The following is a 23,832-nucleotide window of genomic DNA, read 5'->3' on the forward strand; positions in this document are numbered from 1 at the left end:
TTTATCAGATTTTTTAAATAAACAGATTTTTGGGAGTAATCAGCATATTGGTGTGCATGTAAACGTGCTCATAGAATAATGTCTCTTTTAATACCTTTTCTGTTTTCTACAGTCAGTTGTTGATCAAAAGCAAAAAAAGAAACATTTAATTCTAATCAGGCATAGCACAAATGAGACAAAGCCATTCGAGTCTCTCTCATTAACATGCGCTCATTTACAGATGCTCTTTACAGAAATGCTGGTTCCTGAAAGAGACAGTACCGTTTTTTAGCACGTAAATACCTATAAATAGTACAAATCATACAATTAAACAATAAACATGTAACAAAATATAATATATTAAATATAATATCATATTAATTGATTGAATACTTGATTTGTTTATTTTTACTAATCTAAAATATGAACAAAATGACTAAAGATTATTAAATATAATTACAAAATTAATATTTTCGTAACGTACATAGTTACAAGGCTCCTTGTATAATTAGCACTAGCTTGGAGATAATTTATTTCTTATGTACACAAAAGATACATTACACCTGAAATATACCCATATGAATCGATATCGAATTGAAATCAGAATCCAGTCGAGAGCTTGTGAATCAGAATCGTATCAGGAAATCTGTCAATACCCAGCCCTACTTTTAGAGAGAGCTAACAAAATTTGTGAGGTTTATGCTTAAATACATATATTGACCAATGGGGGTAAAAAAAGAAATAAATTTAATTCAAAAGGAAAGCGAGTTGTCAAAACAAAGTGTAATTTTGCTTCTCAAGTAAATGTATCTGGTTTTAAGAATATTTAGATAAATTTACAGGGAAACAAGACAAAAATATTGAGTGATTAAATTGTTGTTTTGCAGTCTAGAGTACAAAAAATGTAGAGTATAAAAATTGCTTTGATAATGATAAATCAATTTATAGAATACAGAAACTGCAAAGTCAAGGAATATAACATTTTGGTACATTCTCGCACAAGTGTGCACACTTTATCTTCTCTTGAGCATCTCAGGGCAAGGGTCCAATGGGTTCACTGCAGGGACAATTTTGGGTTCGTTGCAGAAGTAGGACTATTTCTTCCGGCAGAAACACAAATCCATTTTAATTCTCTTCATGCCTGAAAAGAGGTTCACAGTTGGCGAGTGGAGCAATATTATCCAAGCTCTGAGGTGCAGACGGCACAAGAATGTGAAGTTGGAGACTCTCATTTGGCAGGTCTCATGCTGTGTTATTTAACGATCGGTGAGTGTGCGCTTTAAATGACTGCCGCCAGCTGAGGATGATACTGAATGCCTGATTTTCCTGGATAAGGATATTACAGAGTTGGCACTTCTCTATATGTCTACCTTGCCTTTCGGTTCAGACTGTTCACTTTTCCAGAAAAATGCTGAGACGGATCAAGATTCAGTTCCTAGAGAATTTATTGTTTCGAACCGTCTTCTTAGATGACTTAGACTGTGGAGAAAGCAGAGATCCCAGCTGGATTTAATTGTTTTGACATTCGGACAGCATTCAGATGGAAAGAGAGGAGAGAAAGCGAGAGAGAGAGAGAGAGAGAGAGAGAGAGAGAGAGAGAGAGAGAGAGAGAGAGAGAGAGAGAGAGAGAGAAATCTCAAGTATGTTTGAAATGAAGTCTGCTGAAAACATTTCAGTGGGAATGTATAAAGTCTTCCTGTTGGATAAAAATAGTTTCTGGCTCTTGTTTGTGGAGAGATGTTTGTCTGGAACTTAAGATGTCCTCCATTGACCCACTATTATTGATTAAACAATATTGTTTGTAGTATTGTTTGGTCTGGTTTTAAATGCTCTTGTAAAATATCAGGAATTTCGACAAGGTGTTCTTTATTGCCAAGATGGTAGCATGATATCATGTTTTGCTATACAGGTATATAGTGACATGATTCCTGCGACAAGCAGTTTTTCTATCCCATTTGTAAATTCCCACTTAACTTTTATTTTTTTGTCTTAATGTGTTTTTCTTCTTAATGTTCCTTCATGAGCCTCCATGATTAAAATAAATAGATATATTTTGAACATATACAGTATGTTAAGCAATGTAATGGCAGATCACAGCAATCCAGAAAGAATGGGGTGATGTATCTTAAACTTTGCTTGATTCTTCACAGGGTGGGTTTAGTTTTGAGGGCTAGGACTGTAAATATGGCTTTGTTGATGAAAGGGGCTTACAGCAGATTAACTTTTGTCTACAGGCAGACACGGGAACAGGAGACACCACCCGACTTCTTCTACTTCTCCGATTTCGAGAGGCACAATGCTGAGATCGCAGCATATCATCTAGACAGGTAAAGAGCTACTTACCTGGAACCATAAATGTTAGACGTTGGCATAAATAGAACATTAATTTGCATGTGTGCACATTTGTATTTGTCTCTGAATGTATATGTATTTATGCTTGCATCAAATGCCACTTGCCACTTGTTGTACCTCTGTTGCAGCATTTGTTGGCATCAGAATGTTTAGTATGTGTGTGACTGCACATAATGCTTGTGGTGGGTCCTGCATGTTTTCAGCACATATAAACTTGTGTTTATTTGTATGTGTGAAAGTGCAGTATGTAAGTGTATGTTGGGGCAGAAAGCAGTCTGAAACCTTCAGTTTAACACTCATAAAAGACCAAATCCAGAGAGAACATCTATGAAAGAACACAAACCCATCTGTAAGTATATGATTACTAATAGAGCTCCATCCAACAATGTCTGCTTATAGACGATAATCATCTGATAAATGTCAGTAAGTGATTGTGAGACTTTCATCAGTATTCCACAATAACTCATGTACATCTGTCATTGTCAGCTCATTTCAGCAGCTTTTATTGGGTTGTTTTATATATCGCTTATTAGAGTTCGATTTTCTCATATTCTGATCTTAGGGTTTTTTGCCATCAAGGGTGTAAAATGCACGGAGCTGATAATGAAAATTCAATGCAATAATAATCAGTTATAATAACGATAATTATATCCAGTGATGCAACAGTTAGGTCTGGTCCTCTAGTTTTAGTGGACAAGTACCATTCCAAGGGTGCCGATATTTAGTGTATCAGCACTGGGATGTCTCACTGTTTGGATCACTCCACTGGTCTATGTTTGCAGTGTTCCAGTTTGTGTGTTGCTCAGCAACACAAATGCTGATCCTGCTTTGGTTTAGTTTGGAACTGTTTTTGCAAGCTGAGCATATATAGACAAAATAAATAATCATATTATGTCTAAAGCTCTTTTTGGACGGGATTAGTTTTCCAGACATTTGTCTGAAAAGTTGTTGTTACTGCAGACATCTGTAATGTTTACTGCCAATTCTAGTCATGGGACATTATATCTAAATTTTTAAATATCACAAACCAAAATAAATGAGGAACTATATAGAAAAATATAGAATATATATAAATATAGGCAAAATTTTATATTTAAAAATATGCCATGTTGTTTTCTCTCCATGTGATAATAAATTAAATGACCTGCCAAACATCAAGATCCCTCATAGCTTTTCAGTTTCTTTAAGTTTGTTAGAAAGTGCTTGAAATTAAAACAAAACATTTCATATGTATAATGTGACTTTTAATATCCTTTCTGTTCTTTACAGTTTGTTGATCAAAATGTGAAAAGAAATATAAATTTGAATCACGCATAACACATATGCGTTAAAGAAACTATGCAACTCCTCTCGTTAATGTGCGCTCAACCAAAACACTTCTGTGATGTTCCTTGAACTGCCTACTAAGAAATGTAAACTCAGTGTAAATACTTGTAAATTGTACACATTATTTCAAACAAATTTCATGACATAATATTAACTGATAATGTAGAATTAAAAATAAAATAAAAGCTAAAATGTTATTTTAATATTGAAAATAGATTATAATATAAAAATGAAACTTTCACATACCAAATTACAGTATATATATATATATATATATATATATATATATATATATATATATATATATATTAGGGATGGTAAGATTCACAGATTCAGCATCGGCATAAAAGTTAACGATGCGATGCATCGATTTAAATAAGTGTGCATCGGATACAAGTTGACATTTGTATCGTGGTGCATCGTTTCTAATATATTTGCATCAGTAAAAATATTTTTTTATATATATAATTATTAGTAGATTATTTTATATGTAGATTGATTTCTAAACTGTTTCTCTAGCGCGTTCTCTCATCATCACTGCTGCAACGTGAACATGACATATCACAACACTACGGAGACCGAGGCGTGTCCTGAGAGTCACATAGAACAGGGGTGCCCAATACATCGGTCGCGATCTACCAGTCAATCTCAATCGCAATGCTGGTAGATCACACAAAATAGAAATGTGCTTTTGTTAAATTTTAATACAAATATATATAATGTCTTTCCTTCTTTTAGTTTCTTTCTGACTTGCAAATGACAAGTACATTTTGACCAGGTAAGATTTTTGTTTATTCAGTTGCCATGACAACTAGGTTTGCGCCTTCCATGGGCTTCTGAGAATAGAGCGCGAAAAAGCTAGCAGTGTTTGAGACTAGCTACCAGCAGCTGCTGCCCGGATTATACAAAACTGTCTGATTCCATTTAGTGCAAGTCATCAGAATAAGGTAAATGCCCTGTCTATTGTAATCTATTGTGCGGTAGGTGTTTTGGGTTTAGTGTTAAAACTGAATGATATCAACATTGAACATTATTATATATTTTTTAATTAATTAGAAGATGAATACCATGTAGGGATACAAGCAGTAGTCCCAACAAGTATTTTTTTTATTTTTATGAAACTGTGTTTTTTTAGTTGGTAGATCTTATCGAGTTGGTCATTTCAAAATTAGATCATCATGCAAAAAAGTGTGGGCACCCCTGACATAGAATATAGATTAACATGGCAGAGGCAGAGCTGCATCTTCCACCAAATAATTACAAATCCAATGTTTGGAAGCACTTAGGGTTTTATAAGAGAGATGGAGATTTTGATAAAACCATGCAGTTTCTAATTTAACAACACACTTGAAGCGCCGACACAAAAGCACATTCGTCTGCTGGCAAGTTACGGAACATTTCTTCATTGTTTATCCCTGAGCATCCTTATATTTTTCACTGTTAAATGTGTGAACTGTTAAAAGTGTAACTGGAGACAGAAAAGGAAAAGAACTGTTCTGTCTCCATTTTTGTTTTAGCACTACAAAGGCCTTAAGTCAGAAGGCACTTAGGTTAATTTATGATTTGCTGTCTGTCTGAACCAAAGAAATTAAAAGCAATCTATCTGTAGCCTACCATATTGAATTGCATAGCATCATATTTTTTCCCATTGCATCATATTGCATTGAATCGCATTGTATTGAATCGAAATCGGATCGCACTGCATCGTACTGCATTTTTCCATCTTTGGAAAGAAAACAAAACAATATAGCTGCAAGCAGCGATGACAGTCCCAAGCACCATGGGTCCATTTCCATCCCATGGCTTTCGGAAAACAATGCAATATGGACACATGCATTTGGCATTTTACATTATTTTAAACAATTTTGAAGCAATTTGAGTAAATATGAGAGGACTATTTTAAAGTCTCTTGTAAGAGCCACACTTCCTGCTGCCAGGTATTGGCACTATGACCGTGACCCAAAATAGTCACATACATGTGATTTGCCCTCAAGACTAAAAATACATGTCAATTTTGATCTAAATCACACATTGCACACAGATGATATGGGACACTTCCTGTTTCCCATTTTTTGCCATTAATTTAATGCCTCGCCATGGCATCTTCAATGTCTTGGCATTATGTTGTCTTAATGTGGTGACAATCTTTTGAAATCCAAGGAGGTGTATTTAAAAGTTCAGATACTGCAATATAAAAACAAAACCAACATGGCAGACTTCCTGTTGTGTGTAGTTAATAACTATAACTATGAAGGTTGTCCAGCATGATAAGAACTATATACAGTATGTACCAATGTCGGTGACTGTAGGGGAAAATGGGGGTGCACAGTGGCCGTCTTCCCATTTTCCACCTGGTGCTAGAGAGTCCCTCTCATGTGAAATTTTTCCCAGCTTTAATGGCTAATGACTCTGATGTGTGTGCAACATTTCATTACATTTTAAGCATGTCAAGTGCCTCAAAAACACCCAAATGTACACTCACACCATGGCAACACTATTTAAGATATCAAATATCCCTTGACAATGTTACATCAGCAGTGTCATGTCATTATTCTAAAGAATGTTGTACAAATTAGAGGGCTTTTTCAAAGTCTGTTAAAAGTGCCATACTTCCTGCTGCCAGTTGGTGGTGCTATGGCCGTGACCCATAATAGCTGCATCCATGTGATCAGCCCCCATTATCAAACATACAGCTGGATTTTCATCAAAATATCACAAAGCACACAGAAGATATAAGGCACTTAATCTTTCCCATTTTTTGCCATAAATGAATTGCTTCACCTTGGCTACACAGTTCAAAATATAAAAAATCTGTTCACAATTTAGCATCTACAATATCTTGGCATGATGTTGCACAACTTTGTACCAGTCACATGAATCTCCTAGGAGGAGTATTTAAAAGTTCAGAGTCTGCAATTCAGAAATCGCAAAATGGCCATCTCCCTGTAGGGCGAGCTAATGATTGTAAGTCTGAAAGTTGTTCTGCTTGATGAGAACAATATATGTACCAAGTTTGGTGAGACTAGGTGACTGTAGAGCCTCTCCTACACGCTCATGTGTGAACTTTTGCCCAGTCCTAATAGCCGACGACTCTGATGTGTGTGCAAAATGTCATGAAATGATCATGCCAAGTGCCTTAAAAACACCCAAATATAAGAAGAAAGGAATAATAACAATTAATGTGTTGCCATGGCAACAATATTTAAGATATCAAATATTCCTTTACAATTTTACATCAGCAGTATCTTGACATTATTCTTAATAATTCACGTAAACATAAGAGGGCTATTTCAAAGTCTGTTTAAAGTGCCATAATTCCTGCTGCTAGTTGGTGGTGCTATGACCGTGACCCATAACACCCGCATTAATGTGATTAGCCCCATTACCAAAAATACAGCTGAATGTTCATCAAAATCACACAATGCATACAGAACATATAAGGCACTTCCTGTTTCCTTTTTTGGCCTAAATGTAATGCTCTGCCATGGCGACACCGTTCAAATGATCAGAAATCTGTTCTCAATTTAGCATCTGCAATGTCTTGGCATGATGTTGTACAAGTTTGGTTCCAGTCACGTGAATCCCCTAGGAGGAATATTTAAAAGTTGAAAGATTGCTATTTTTAGAAAATCCAAAATGGCCGATGTCCTGTTGGGTGGAGCTTATGACTTTGAAGTTGTTCAGCATGATGAGAACAATATATATACCAATTTTGATGAACATGGTGGTGCTACAGAACCCCCCCCTATTCAGCTACTTATCTTTCCTAATGTTGCCACAAGGAGGTAAGACGGCGCCAGTGTGTTCGTCGGCTTGCCGTCTACTCTTTCTGATTTTAAATTTTTTATCTGCTGTTTTATTTGTTAGATCTATGTTTGCCTTGTCTGTGTTATGCATATTGACGCTTCTGAGTGGTGTTGAACCGGTGATGACTTATGACCGGCAAACTTTAATCCAGATCAAATACTCTATGGAAACTCATCTCCTTGAATGCCCTGCTCTACACGATCACCACAATTTTAAATTCCTTCATCCCTCTGTGGAGTCTATACATCGGCCTCCTTGGTGCAATCCCCTCCAAAGGAAACGCCGCAGGAAGAGTGGAAATCGTGGTGGTATTCGCGTGAGGATTAGGAGGGCAGTGAGTGTTTCACTACTGCAAACTTCGATGGACCCTCCATTGCATAAAACAGTTTATGGGGGTCTTCATTTGACCCGTCGTTCCCTGGATTTTAGATACTCATGCTATCTGCTCATTACCCCAGATTCGACTCGTACACCTGTTCTCTCTGCTCCTCCACGGCCACGTATGCAAGGTGGAGGAATACATCTGTCAAATATTCGTCCACTTGAGTTTGTGCGTTGGCATCAAGCTCCAGTGCCTCATTCCCGTTTAAAGCTGGAGCTGGTAAACGCCAGGTCGGCATCCAATAAGACTTTCATTTTAAATTACTTTTTTGTCAGTCGGGATTTGGACTTTCTATTCCTGACGGAGACGTGGGCTTCTCCTGGTGAGTCAGCTATTTTTGATGAACTTTGTCCATCTGATTGCTGTTTTATAAGTACCTCTAGGAGTGTTGGAAAGGGTGGCGGTGTGGCTGTGGTTTTTAAGAACTTGTTTAAACTCCAAACAGTTTCTGTCGGGTCATTCTCTACTTTCGAGCTGGAGTGTGTTCTAATGGAGTCTGCCTCTACATCTATTTTCTGTGCTCTGGTCTACAGACCTCCTAAGCTGGACAAGGACTTCATAGTAGAAGTCTCTGAATTCTTATCTCTTATAGTCCCACTGTATGACCGTATGTTGTTGCTGGGGGATTTTAATATTCACGTGTGTTGTCCCGGTAGACCTTTGGTTACCGAATTTAATAATGTTTTGGACTGCTTTGGTTTTAACCAGCATATAACGAGCCCCACTCATGTTCTTGGACATACTCTTGATCTTATTTTGTCTTATGGAATTCCCGTTGATAATATTGTTATAGAAGATGCATGTTTTTCAGATCATAAGCCCATTGTTTTCAATATTACTGCTTACAGCCCTCTATCTACTGTCAAGACTGTTGGCCATTATTCCCGTTTTATTAATTCTTCCACGATTACACATTTTTCTGACAGCTATCAGGAACATGCTTTTGAAACGTTATTTTTAACTACTCAAACCACATCTAGCCCTGATGAGTTAATTTTATTATTTTATTCATTCTGCTTAACGATATTAGATTGTATTGCACCTCTGAAGTACAAACAATCAAAAACCAAAAATTCTCTCTATTGTCTAAATGAACATACCCGGTCTTTGAGGCAGACCTGCCGTAGAGCTGAGAGGAAATGGAAGAAAGATCGCCTTACTGTCTCTTACGAGATTTATAAAGATTGTTTAAAGATCTTTCAGAACGCGTCTAAGTTGGCAAGAACAAATTACCTTTCAAATTTAATTAATACACATTCTAATAGACCAAAGATTTTCTTTTCAACTATGAATTTGGCAATAAATCCAAACTGTCATTATAAAGTTGCTCGCTCTAAGGCGATCTGTGATAAATTCATGACTTTTTTCCAAGAGAAAATGAATACCATTCGCTCGTCTTTCACCAATACTCTATCAGGTATTGTATTTAATTTGGTTACTGGTTCTGCTGCTTTCTCTGGTTTTCAGCATGTCTCTCTCTCTGATCTTAGTGAAATGATTAGTGATATGATGCCCACTACCTCTCCACATGATATTGTTCCATGTAATGTTTTAAAAACAGCTTTTGCTACTATCGGTCCGAGTATACAAATAATTATAAATTCTTCACTAGAAAATGGTATTGTCCCAGGATGTTTTAAACATGCAGCAGTGAAACCTCTACTTAAGAAACCGGGCTTAGATCAAAATTGCTTAAACAACTATCGGCCTGTTTCCAAGCTGCCATTTCTGTCAAAGTTATTAGAGAAGGTGGTGCTATCCCAATTACTTCCATTTTTAAAGTCAACAGACATTTTTGAACCTCTACAATCAGGTTTTACAGCTAATCATAGCACAGAATCAGCTTTGCTGAAAGTATTTAATGATTTACTGTCTACGGTTGACTCTGGGAAAAGTGCTGTATTAATTCTGTTAGACCTTACTGCTGCTTTTGATACAGTGGATCATAGCATTCTCCTTTCGAGGTTGGAACACTGGGCTGGTATAAAGAGCACAGCACTAGAGTGGTTTAAATCGTATCTTACAGATAGGGTTTTTTTCTGTTAATATGGATCAGTTCTCTTCATCTGTAGCTCCTGTTCTCTGTGGGGTTCCTCAGGGATCCATTCTGGGGCCAATTCTTTTTAATTTGTATATGCTCCCTCTTGGAAATATTATTAGGAGACATAATATTTTGTTTCATTTTTACGCTGATGATACACAACTTTATCTGCCATTGAAATCAGGTGATTCTGTTCAACACCTCTTGGAATGTATTGAAGACATAAAAAAGTGGTTATCGAGTAACTTTCTCCAGTTAAACAATGATAAGACTGAAATGATTATTTTTGGTTCTGCAGAATCTAGAAGCACTCTTGCTAACAAGCTTGGCCAACACTTCCACCATGTTAATTCGCATGTGAGGAATCTTGGTGTCATTATAGATTCTGACTTGGGCTTAGTCCGACAAATAAATTCAGTAGTGAAAAATAGTTTTTATCAGTTACGAATGATTTCTAATTTTAAATCAGTTTTATCTTTTCAAGACCTGGAGACTGTTATTCATGCTTTTATCACCTCTCGATTGGATTATTGTAATTCTCTTTATGTTGGTCTTCCTCAATCCTCTCTTTTCCGTCTTCAACTGGTTCAAAATGCTGCAGCCAGATTTTTGACATCATCTAAAAAAAGGGATCATATTACACCAATCCTGGCCTCGCTGCACTGGCTTCCTGTTTATTTTAGGATTCAATTTAAAATACTGTTGTTTGTTTTTAAGGCTCTTAATAACCAGGCCCCGTCATATATTAGGGATTTAATACAGCCATACTTACCAACTAGGTCTTTAAGATCTGAAGACAAAATGTTATTGCATATTCCTCGGTCACGTTGTATACGCAAGGGTGATAGAGCATTTGCAGTTGCTGCCCCTAGGCTATGGAATCAGCTACCACTTGACATTAGACAAGCTTCATCACTGTCTACTTTTAAACGTAGGCTTAAAACGCATTTTTATTCTCGAGCGTTTTGCAGTATTAAATTAGATTGTCTTTTTATTTTTTTTATGACGTGTTTGTTTTCTGAATGTATTGTATATTCATATGTACTTGGTGCGTTTGTTTTATTTTAATGTATTGTATATTCATCTGTACAGTACTTCGGTCAGCTTTGCTGTGTTTGAGTGTGCTTTAGAAATAAATTTTACTTACTTACTTACTTACACAAGCCTTAATCCTCTGATAAGTGTGTAATGAAGTTCAATGAAAGGAGGAGGCAAGAACTGGCTTGACTCTATAAATAATAGTTTAATGAAGAAATAAACCTAAAGACACAAACACACACATAGGACGGACAGCTGCCCGTAAACACTCTCTCTCTCTCTGTCGCACCACCATCCGCAGTCGGCCTTTATCCCTCTCAGAAGATTGATTAGCCTGATATGGGGCTGGGTGTGTAAAATCACAAACCGGCCACGCCCTACACCCTGTCACAAAGTGGCTTGCGTTTTCTTACTGATTTCATATTGCGTCTTCGGACTCTGTATCTCCACTTGATACTACCACACAATTAACTTCAGGTACAAGGTTAGAAAAAAAAACAGCATCCAGGAGCACCTCCATTAGGTATTTAATGATACACAAATTTCACAAAATGATACAAAGCCTAACGATGCAATATGATTAAAAAAATTAAATAAATAAAAACAGCTCCAACAAATGTATTGTTCATACTTATTCAAGGATTCAACATAAATGTCTTTTAAATCATAAATGACACAACAGTGTCTGACATTGGCAACAAAAAGCAGAGCTCTACAATAAAGTAACTTAAACAACAGCACTGCATTTATTTTGTTTGGTTTTAATAACAAAAATTATATGAACTGACAATACACATAATTTCAAAGCAGCTTTATAGAAAATCATGCCTTAATGTCTGAGCCACCTGTGAACAAGCTGAAGTGACTGTAGAAAGGAAAAACGTCTTTCAATGTTATTTAGTGGTGAAAAAAACAACTGTCATCTGGTTTTAAAATATATGTACATAATCCAATATTATTTTGCAGACTGAGCAAAAACCAGTTGGCACACGTAATTGTTGAGCCTCTTCCCCGTTTCACATTGCATGTAAACTTGACCGCCGTAAACTTTTTTTTACACTCCTAGCCTCCATATTTTCTCACTGGAGATTGGGTAATATTTACCCTTCATATCAATTTGCACAGAATTAGTTTAACCTGGGGTTATTTTAACCAGCCATTTTATAGAAGATAAAATATGCTGTGATCTTTACCGGTGCAGGGACAAATAAGTCTGTAAAAAGTCAGGAAAAATTATTGACATGGCCGATTTGCATGGGATTAAAATCATGCTTTGGTAATTAATATATTACCCCATAACTGTGCTTAGCAGTTTCAAATTAGAAAAAATAATTGTTCATATTGTGTCTAAAATGTATGTTACTGAATATTAAGTTCTTGTTTAAAGTACTGTTGAATAAAAACAATATCACACTTGCAATCATTTTGTTGTACTGAATATTAGCACAGCTGTGATTATCTGTGACCATGCTGATATTCAGTGCAACATCACCCCTGCAGCTAGTGTGTTATTACTTAAACATATTCCGTGTTCATTTGTTATCCAAAATACAATTCATGACCAATTTTCAGTGCAACCAAATCCATCCAACAAACCCAGATGCCCAATCTACTTCTGGCATGTACATGCTTGATTGTCCCTCCAATTACATTTGTCTTCTGCATATTTTTGAAAATAATTATAGACCCCAAATAATCAAATCAAATCTTAGATTTCACGGTGGTACATGCTTCATTTAGTCAACAATCTTAATCTTTCAATTCATTGTCAAATGAAAACAACAAATATTTACACCACTAATTACTATGATAGTTTATTTCCATCCTCAATGTTTCCCTTCATTAGTTCACTTTGATTTGGTGGGTGTATGTTCGCTCTGTAAACGTCCCTGACATGGATGGTGTGCTGCCTGGTTGTTCAGTGATGTTCTCTCCCCGGCACTGGCCAGCACTGTCCAACTGAACCCAGCGTGCACAATATCATCATTCACCAGACCTGTCCTAGTCTGGCCAGGTCCGCCTCGCTTCCGTCTGCACATCTGGCGAGGAGTAAAATCCACATGGTGCACACAGGCATGCATGTGGGTAGAAAGTGCAAACCAAGACATATGAAAAAATGCTTTCTATTCTAAATAAAGTTCATCTGGTTTAGGAGAAAGTGCAGGTTTTTACTTCTATTTTAAAGCACAATCACCCAGTGGGCCTCTCTGTCCTCACAAGCCCACCACGGCTATATTCAACAACATACCATTAATTATCTGATTTTAGTGGATGGCAAATGCTTATTGTAGTGCAGCTTTAAGGAAGATGACAGTATTAAATGAGAAGAGGGATATGAAAGGAGCTTTCATTTGTAAAGTAAGAGCAGAGAAGAATGCTCATGCACACAAACTCTCGCTGTCATTTCTGTCAGCATGACTGTGCAATTAGAAGCTTCGAGTGCTTTTATCCCTCAGGCCCCATCCATTAGTTGTTTTTCATGGTGATTTTTAAGTTGCCCTGTCAGCAGAAGGTCGGCACATGCATGCAAGCACGCAAGGTGAATAGGTTTAAAACATGAATGAGCAGAAGGTAGAGTACTCACGCAGAACATTTCATACAAATATACCAGTTAGCTGTAGAAAGAAAGAAAGTGTAAATATCTATGTTTGCATTTAAAGCTATTGATTTACATCAGTAAATTTTCAATTCAGCAATAAATATATGGCTACATTTATTAGCAAGGTAAAATCAGTGAAAATATACATTTAATTGCATAAAATATTTTATCTTGATTTATTCAAATAAAAATACTTGGGTGGGATTGATACAGAAAAACACGTACCGTAGGTGAAAACTTTAGCACAAGACCAATCAGTCACTGACCAACAGTTGCATATATATGGATAAAATTATAAAAATAAATATGTGAAATATTTGTTGAAGATTGAAGATCAAGATTGAATATTTATCAAAACAGTAAACGATTATTTGAAATGATCTCTGCATAACCTGATTAATATTCATGTGTTTGTGATGTCACAACCAGCAGCACCCCTCCCCTCCTCCAACTGTCCCCAGCAGTTTTAAAACAAAGTGACACCCATGGGTAAAATTGCCATCTGTCCTCCACTGTAAGGGTACTGATTTGTTATTTAAACGTTGTTTGAAATTGATTTTATGCAGTATGGTTTGAGCTCTCTCTACTGGTAGAAAATATTACCAATCTTACCTTACTTGCCACAGTTCAATGTATTCAGGCTTTCAACTGCTTTTTTCTCTTCATGTAATCCCAGACTCAATTATGTTGAGATTCTGGCTCTGTGTGGGTCGGGACATACTGTACCATCTGTTGCAGGACTCCTTATTCTAATTGTATTCTAATAGATTTGCAATGTATGAAAATCTTTAATTGATTCCTATTGACACATCAATATAGTACAGTATATAAAGTACAATCCACTCAATAACCACATTTACACTGCAAACTGAGGCAGTGTATATATATATATATATATATATATGTACTTCATATATGTACATTGTGTTAATTTATTATATATACAGTATACAGTATATACTGATGATCCAAAACATTATGACCTTCCTAATATGCTGTTTGTCCTCCACGTGCCACCAAAACATCACCGACCCACCGAGGCATGGACTCTACAAGACCCCTGAAGGTGTCCTGTGGTATCTCACACCATACACATTAGCAGTAGATCCTTCAGGTCCTGTAAACTGCGAGGTGGAGCCGCTGTGGATCAGACTTGTTGGTCCAGCACATCCAACATATGATCAATCGGATTGAGATCTGGGGAACTTGAACTCTTCATCATATTACTCAAACCATTCCTGAACAATGTGTGCAGTGCCAGAGTTTCCCAACAGAGCATTGCCCAGAGCATCACACTTCCCCCACCGGATTGTCATCTTCCGACAGTGCATCCTGGTGCCATTTCTTCCCCAGGTAAAGGGCTCACACGTACATGGCCGTCCACATGATGTAAAATAAAACAGACCTGACAACCTTCTTCCAATGCTCCAAGGTCCAGTTCCAATGCTCACATGCCCTTTGTAGGTGCTATTGGCAGTGAACGGGTCCTCATGGGCACTCTAACCGTCTATGGCTACACAGCCCCATACGCGATGCACCATGCGTGGTGTTTTGTGACACATTCCTCAATTGACCATCATTAAAATTTTCGGTGACTTGTGCCACAGTAGACCTGTCAGTTCGGACCAGACAGAATACCTTTCATGCCCTCGCACATCGATGAGCCCTGACACCGGTTTGTGGTTTGTTCCTCCTCAGACCACTGTCCGTTGGTACTCACCATTGCTGACTGGAAGCACCCCAGAAGCCTTTGCTGTTTCAGCTATGATCTGATCCAGTCATCTGGCCGTAACTATTTGCCCCTTGTCAAAGTCGCTCAGGTCTTTACTCCTGCCAATTTTTCCTGCATTCAACATGTTGACTATAAGAACTGACTGTTCACTTACCATCTAATCTACCCAGACCTTGACATGTGGCCTTGTTAGGAGATGATCAATGTTATTCGCTTCACCTGTGAGTGGTCATAATGTTTTGGCTCATATGTATACAGTGTGTGTGTGTGTGTATATATATATATATATATATATATATATATATATATATATATATATATATATATACACTGTATATATAGAATTCGCCACAGTTCTTCTATCTACAGTATTCAGGCTGTCTCAACTGCTTCTGTCTCTTCAGGGCTGATGAGATTCTAGCTCTGTTGAGGCCATGGCATCTGTTGCAGGGCTCCTTGTTCTACTTTCACTCTACTCTATTTGCAAAAGTAATGTTTGGGAGTCGAAAATGTATATTTCCTATTGACACAATAATGCTGATGATATAAATAACCATCTTAAAACAAATGTTTTTGTGAAACATCTTTAGTGCCTAAAACTTCTGCACAGTATTGCATATATATCTATATATATACATATATATTAGGCATGTAACAATACACAAATGTCAAGATACAATAAGATACATAGCCTAACAATATGATATGAACGATTAAAATATGGCACGATTAAAAAATAAAATACAATAAAAACCACAGCCACAAATGTATCGCTCAAACTTATTCATAAATGTCTTTTAAATCATAAATGACACAACAGTGTCTGACATTGGCAACAAAAAGCAGAGCTCTACAATAAAGTAACTTAAACAACAGCACTGCATTTATTTTGTTTGATTGAAATGACAAAAAATAATATGAACTTACAATTTTCATATTGTTCTTGAGAAAAATGTGTTTGTCTACACTACATTTATATTTGTATATCACTTTTCACATTACACATAGTTTCAAAGCAGCTTTATAGAAAATCATGCCTTAATGTCTGAAACATGCTCTGTGAACAAGCTGAAGTGACTGTAGAAAGGAAAAACTTGAAAGGAACCTGTCATCTTGTTTTACGATATATGTAAATAATCCAATATTATTTAGAGGATTGGGTAAAACCTGGTCGGCACTTCATCACCGGCATGTGTGCAAGTGTTGTGCTCATACCGTTTACATTTCAACAACAAATACAGAGAATAATAAGCGTCATGTAACCGTGGGCTTCTTATGTTGTTCGATTTTTTAATAAGCTTGTTTATGTTACTTACGAGCGTCTTGCTCAGTGTCATGCTCTGTGTCGTCTGGGAGAGGCTGCCTGTTAAATGCAACTTTGTTGCTGCTGTTCCTGCATTGCAAATCCACCGATTTGCATTGTGATGTCGGCATAAATATGCATACATATATAAATACAATCAATGTACACAGTAGAAGTCATACACACTGAATGTGTCAAATACCTCACCTGAGAATGAATTACACTGTGCAAGCCAAGGTATGTAAAAAATGAACAAATTATTAAAACAAGCAAAGAAAACTTCCATGTCTATATCTGATTAATCAACAGGATCTTGGATTTCCGTCGAGTGCCGCCAGTGGCTGGGCGACTGGTGAATATGACCAAAGAGATCAGAGACGTGACCCGTGACAAAAAACTGTGGAGAACCTTTTTCATTTCACCAGGTACACACAAGTCCTTCTGTAACCATACCCATTCTTTTTATCAATTAAATCAATGCATTGGCTTAAACGGGACTCATCATTGGGCAATATAATGCGTAATCGAGCAAGATTATAAGATCTTATCAGGAATTTAAGCTATGCTCTTTCTGATTTTATCTTCTTCTCAATAATCAGTCATATTTTATCTTATCTGTGCTTATCTCTAAACATTTTTGGAAACTTATCTCATTAATTAATCAGAAGCAACTGTAATTCTCCCACTGCTTTAAAAAGCCAGCAGAGGGCGATGTTTGTTATAAATGCATCGTCCAGTGAGATTTCTGATTGGAGCCTTTCTACATTTGACATTTTCAAATTACTCTCCTTGATGGGCTGAAAGTGAGAAATGAATAATAATGACTCTATGGAAATAGTTCCTGTTTAACTTTAAGGTGTGTTTTGTGTTTTACTCTCTGTTACCCCTTCAGCCAATAACATCTGCTTTTACGGTGAATGTTCGTACTACTGCTCCACTGAACACGCTCTATGTGGGAAGCCTGACCAAATTGAGGGTTCTTTAGCAGCTTTTCTGCCAGACCTAGCCTTAGCCAAGCGCAGGACATGGAGAAACCCCTGGAGACGGTCTTATCACAAACGCAAGAAAGCAGAGTATGGACCACACAGCACACATTTCATTTAGAAAATGAATAAAGAAATGAGAACATGTGCAAAAATACAGTAGATTTCCTATAAACAATCAGATCTGTGAGGGGTCTTTTTTTATTTATTTAGAAACAATAATAAAAGTCAAACAATAAAAAAAGTTTTTCAAACATCTCAGTGTTAAAGGGATTATTTAATTACTGTAGATCATAGTAAATCACGAATCTAAACCCTATATAGGTGGGCTTCAGCTCTTTTCAAACTCTTTTGTGTGATCTGACTGTGTGATCTGATGGCTCTTCATGTTTATTGAAAACATTGTCTGAATTATGAATCCTCCCCTTACTGCACCAATCAGTCAAAAATGCTGAAGTTCATTACATTGAATGTTATTCTTCCCTCTAATCATGACGATATTAGCCTGAGCAGCAGTATTCTCTAGGGCAGCACAGGATGCACACTTAGATTCTCTATCACTCATCCTTCGCCCGTTTGCCTGTCCAGTGACAAAAACCAAAATATAAAACAAAATATTTAAAAATAAATAAAACGAATCACATAATAAAGTGCAATTTGCTATTTTAATCGATTTATTATAGCCTGGTGCACACTGTAAGATTTTGGCCACGATTCTGCCGTCTGAAAGGATTTCTGTCGTCGCTGGGCAAATTCGCCAATCTTACAACGTTCAGTGTGACATATTTACAGACAGCCGATAAACAGCCTTTGCGATGATCTTCAGCCTCTGAAGAAGTTCTGGCAGTGTCAGATATTTAGCATTTATCATGCATTTTCTTTACAACGTTATTTTAATTACTATTTTACTTTTAATAAATTTACTTTAATCGTCTGTAAACTTCTTAGAAGTTTGTGTCACAGAAAGATTGAACAGTTTATACTGGTAAGTATTTAGGGGACGTTTTAATCCAAATTAGCAAATACAGTTGGATACAATTATAGAAATATATTTTATGTTTGTGCACTATCCATAGGGAATTTGCAAGCATGATATATTATCAGCCTATATACATTTTTTACATTTTGCACAGCATATAGGTTACTAATCTAAAAGAGAAAGGCTGACTATAACCCTCCTTTTTTTTCCCCCCTATGTGAACAGAGATGTTTGTAATTTTTCGGGCCACAAGTCTTTTTATTTCCACAATTAATATTTGCTTGTGGTAGCTCATTATTACTATAGGCTACCTCCTGCACTCACGTTCATTCTCTAAATCTGTCATTTTCTGTATTTGTCTTATTATAGGCCTATTTGACAAAATCCATCTTTCTTGTAAATGTGAGCCTATGCTTGTGATGGAGTGGTATTAGAGCAACGGAAATGCTGATGTCCTGACTTTCAGAGAGAGAAAAAAAATGCTCCTCTGTGCTGACAAGCAACTATCTTAAAGGACTTTCCAAAATTGTACAGTGTGCACTGGGCTTAACCCTTTAAGCTCTGAGGATGTTTTTAAAGATTTCCTGTTTCAGTGGCATATCCAAAATTAATGGCTTATAACTCGACCAAAAAAAATTATAAAAAATTTTAAATTTCGTAATATAATCATTATTATTGATTATGATAAATCCTGAGACTCTCAGCCTAAGAAACAGCTAAAAAATCACAAAGAAACTAGATTTTTTCTCTGATTTGACATTATGTACCTCATGGTGTAAATAAAGCTGGCTCTACGCAAGCTGATTTTTACAATGATTTTCAGTTGTTAGCTTAATTTACATTTCAAAAATAAAAGTTACTGAGAAGAACTGACAAGATAACAAGCTGATCTTTTTTTATCACACTCGGCTGCATATCATCACAAATGCTGCTCCATAGTGATTCTGTCACTCTAGAAATAATACAAAAGCAACTAAAGATGGATAAAAATAACCTTGATATTACTGTTTTGGTGCATTTCAAAATATAACCTTGTGAAAGCCAATCAAACTATAAAGAAAATGCAAGATTGTAACATTGCCCCTGTTTCAGAACAATTAACATTTTTAATCGGCAAGTGTGTCATACCTCTGACAGAAGAGAGTGAGATCTCAGCAAAACAGACTGCATGTGTGACACCCTCTGTCAAAACAAGTTGTTTTGAGTCTGCTAGTGTAGAGCCAGCTTTAGGTGGCTCAAAAAACGATTTTTGTTTTGATTCATATCATGTCACCTGTAGCAATCTAAAGTTATAGCATTAAAAAAAATTATTTATACTATTGTCCAAAAATGTCTCCATGTGTCCAAAAGTCTCCATAAAAATAAAACACAATAACTGTATTAACTGTGTAATAACACATGCAAATACAACAATGGCTAAAGGTTTGATTAATCATGCAGATATGATTTTAGTAATGCGAGTTGACAGAATGAGATTCATTCTGTGCAATTTGAGACATCATTGAGTTTGTTTCATGTACTTGGTGCCATCTCCTTGTAGATTTAGAGTGATTGGTCACATTGGACTCTCTGCCCAAATATGGAGGACTATCAACACTGGTTGGAGCAATCCAAACCCTATCCGATTGGATTAGTGTTCCATGATGCAATAGCATTAACGTTGACATCATCTGATCCAGGAAAGCTAACATGTTTTTAACCAGATAGCCAGATGCTGTGAGCACTCTCACAATGATCCACGTATCTAATTATTTTGCTTGTTTTAAAGATAATCACCTCCTCTAAGTAAGGGTATGTGATATTTTATGTTCTGTTTATTTTTCATTAAGTTATAAGTGAAAACACAGCATATGAGCAACAGCTGTTCACATGAAGCATAAATGTCTAAGACATATACTTTATTATTACTCACTAAATTTTTGTCTGTGAATAAAACAATAGGCTGGTTGCATTCTACTCTTTGAGATCTTTCCAACGACATATGACACATGGCTATTTGATGAGTTTGATGTTTTTAACAGTTACAATAATGCTCTATATTCAGTGCAAAATTTAAAAGAAATTATCAAAAGGGAACACTTCCGATTTATCTGCAAATCTCAGAGACTTGTTCAGTTTTGGTCATAATGCCTACATGCATTGTAAAGATCTAATCTTTAAAACGATACATATTTTGTGTTGGTCAAGATTATAGTTATTAATATTTTGATAGTGGGCCCATCCGAGCATAAAGGGTTAAATAAATAACTGTTGTATAAATAATAAATAAATAAATAACTGATCTAGCAAGATTTCACACTTCTCACACTATAAGAAACATGCCAGTCTAGAACAAACACACTGAATCTCACTGAATGAGGAGCTCAGGTCCCCTAAAACTGAAATCTTAAAATCACTTCGAAATAGAGGCTGAAACTTAGTAAATATTCAATGCAAAAATTATTTAGAAATAAATAAAGAAATAAGAATGCTTTATTTCAGGTTTTACTCTCTGTATCCCCTCATAATAAACAGAATGAGTACACTAATGGCACTTTTCCACTGCACGTTACGGGTCGACTCGACTCTACTCACTTTACCTTTCTGAGCTTGCTTTTCCACTGCTGTTTAGTGCCGCCTCAACGTGAGTGGGATTATAGGCTGATCGTCATAGTTGCGCCGTATCTACTGGCATAACATCATCTTAAACGTGACACAAAACAATAAACAATAACACGACCGCTAGCTGTTAGCTCATCACTGCATTTTATTGGCTCTGTACTTGTATTTTGCACAATGACAATAAAGTTGAATCTAATCTAATCTAATCATTGTGCTGCATAAAGCAGTTGTTGCATGGTGATTTTACACAAGTGTAACAGTTAAATTGGCTTGGTTGTTTTAGAAGCAAGAAGTAGCTGGTCAACTAAATAAAGTGAACCTTTCAAGCAGAGTATAGAGTTAATGTACCATCCTCCATCGTGGATTCCAGCCGTGGCTGAGTTCAGGGCACTCTCCCTCCCATTGCTCGCCTGTCTAGATAGCGTCCATTTGGTCAAACCACTTCCACTTTTCCTTGATGTTTCTGTAGTCACTTTAAGTTTTTTCCCTACACAGTTGGTAGGTCTGGTGATAGCCGTGTGCGGCCAACAGCTGAAACACTTCCTGAAAGACTTTTTCGATTTGCATCGTTTCGTTCGTCGCTAACGAGTGGACCGTCTGAACCTCGTTTATTGACCAAGGCGTGTTTTTGCGCAAAGCCATTTCTTCTTACAATTCGAAAGTCGTGTGAACAAATGATACTGCTATCATTGGTGCTAACTTTAAAACTAGCTGGTTGATATCACGTGTCGCAAATCCAGTGAAGCTGGTAGTGACGATTCTCTCTGAACAATCAGTGATCTGCAGGATTTTGACATCACATTTAGAACTTCCACCCAGGTGGTACTAAAAAAAGTACCAGGTACTATTCACAGTGGAAAACCCCCCAAAAGTGAGCAGAGTCAAGTTGTACCATGCAGTGGAAAAGCCCCATAAGGCTGCGGTACTGTTATTATAGTGCAACATGTGGTAGGCAGACAGATGCTGATCCATCTGAATGGTAGGATATAAACATGCAACATCTAACATACTAGTTAATCAACTGATTATCATGCTAACCGTCCTGCCTTAAGTTACAGTGACCTCCATACTGGAAAGTTAGTGTTGTTTTAATGAGGTCTGTGTTTGTAGGTGGGAGGTGGATCCAGACTACTGTGAGGAGGTGAAGCAGACGCCACCCTATGACAGCGGCTCTCGCCTGCTCGACATCATGGACATGACCATATTTGATTTCCTAATGGGTAAGATGATTTCACAGAAGTAGACCATTTGTACCTAAACACTTCAAGGTGAAGTCATAATTCAATCAAGGCATTTTGTAATAAATGTTAGCTTTTTATGGTGTGCATTAGTTTTGTCATGTATCTCTTCAAAGGAAATATGGATCGGCATCATTATGAGACATTTGAAAAATTTGGAAATGATACTTTCATAATTCACCTTGATAATGGAAGAGGGTAAGACAGTACATTATTTTCTGTGATGTATTTTACACTACCATATTTATCAACTGAAATAGCTTCATAAATTCACTATTAACGTGCTGTTTACATTTTGAAATATAATAGTTATTTTCTGTCTTATTTCTCTTTTAATGTTCAGCTTTGGTAAATATTCTCATGATGAGCTTTCCATACTGGTGCCTTTGAGTCAATGCTGCAGGTTAGTATTAACACAATTATTCCCAAGATCATTAGAAGAATTTTTCAACTTACTGCAAGCAGAAGCGTCATGCTCATTCACACTGATGGGGCAAGTGGCCCACCAGATTTTCAACCGAAATGGATTTCAAATGCAACTTCCTAAAAGCAAACAACAATTTGTATCTTTGAAAATTAAGTTGCATGATTAATGTAAGTAAAAATCCCCCATCTAAATTTGGTCAGTCCAATATAGTGTTGGATATGTTACTCTAAAAAAAGTAATTAATTACTAACTACTAATTACCCCTTCTACAATGTAATTAGATTACAATGTAATTAGATTACTGTACTTTTTACTCTGTCTGAAAAGTAATTGTGTTACTTATTACTAATTACTTTCTAAAACCCTTATCAAACTCGAACAGATGAAAAATACAAGGATAGACATGAAACTGTTCTTTTAATTCTTTCAAATACCATACATCATATAAAATCAAATAAATTATTCATGAACTGGCCAAAGAATTTAAGGGGGCAATGTTAAATTAGAAAACATATATTGTAACATTAGACATTCAATTTTGATTTCACAGAAGTGAATTGTGAGCAGAAGAATTGTTCCGTAGTCTATAGAGTATTTAACGCAATTACATCAGAGGTGACTGTAATTAAATTACTGAATTACTTAATAGTAATCCATTACTTTACTTTATTAATGAAAAAGTAATTTACAGTTATGAATTACTTAGTAATGCATTACACCCAACACTGGCCCAATCTAGTCACTCCTTCCACTGATCTTTTGCTTTAACCTAAAAATTCTAGCTGACATAATTTACCCACCTTGTCATTTGAAACTTGTGCACAAATTCATTTTTTATAAAAAATATAACTAACATTTGTCTTAAGGGGATGGATCACCCAAATATTTAAATTCTCTCATCATTTACTCGCCCTTATGCCATCCCAGATGTGTATGGCTTTCTTTCTTCTGCTGAACACAAACAAAGATTTTTGTAATAATATCTCAGCTCTGTTGGTCCTCACAATGGAAGTGAATGGTGACCACAACTTCGAAGCTCCAAAAA

The 23,832-nt window shown here is 36.4% G+C and overlaps 1 protein-coding gene across 2 annotated transcripts in view; it reads left to right on the forward strand.

Annotated features, from left to right (window-relative positions):
- Nucleotides 1-23,832, forward strand: part of LOC127627060 (extracellular serine/threonine protein kinase FAM20C-like) — a 75,505-nt gene that overhangs the window by 47,682 nt on the left and 3,991 nt on the right. For both annotated transcript variants that reach the window (XR_007968516.1, XM_052103277.1), the window contains exons 4-9: nucleotides 2,214-2,306; nucleotides 16,869-16,984; nucleotides 17,452-17,632; nucleotides 22,233-22,342; nucleotides 22,477-22,558; nucleotides 22,704-22,763. Coding sequence is in view for 1 of the 2 variants with exons in the window: in XM_052103277.1 (XP_051959237.1) it covers nucleotides 2,214-2,306; nucleotides 16,869-16,984; nucleotides 17,452-17,632; nucleotides 22,233-22,342; nucleotides 22,477-22,558; nucleotides 22,704-22,763 (642 nt within the window). In the remaining variant the exon portion in view is untranslated. The remainder of the gene's footprint in view (nucleotides 1-2,213; nucleotides 2,307-16,868; nucleotides 16,985-17,451; nucleotides 17,633-22,232; nucleotides 22,343-22,476; nucleotides 22,559-22,703; nucleotides 22,764-23,832) is intronic.

Source organism: Xyrauchen texanus, chromosome 33, assembly GCF_025860055.1.
Source record: "Xyrauchen texanus isolate HMW12.3.18 chromosome 33, RBS_HiC_50CHRs, whole genome shotgun sequence".
In the NCBI taxonomy this organism is placed as follows: domain Eukaryota; kingdom Metazoa; phylum Chordata; class Actinopteri; order Cypriniformes; family Catostomidae; genus Xyrauchen; species Xyrauchen texanus.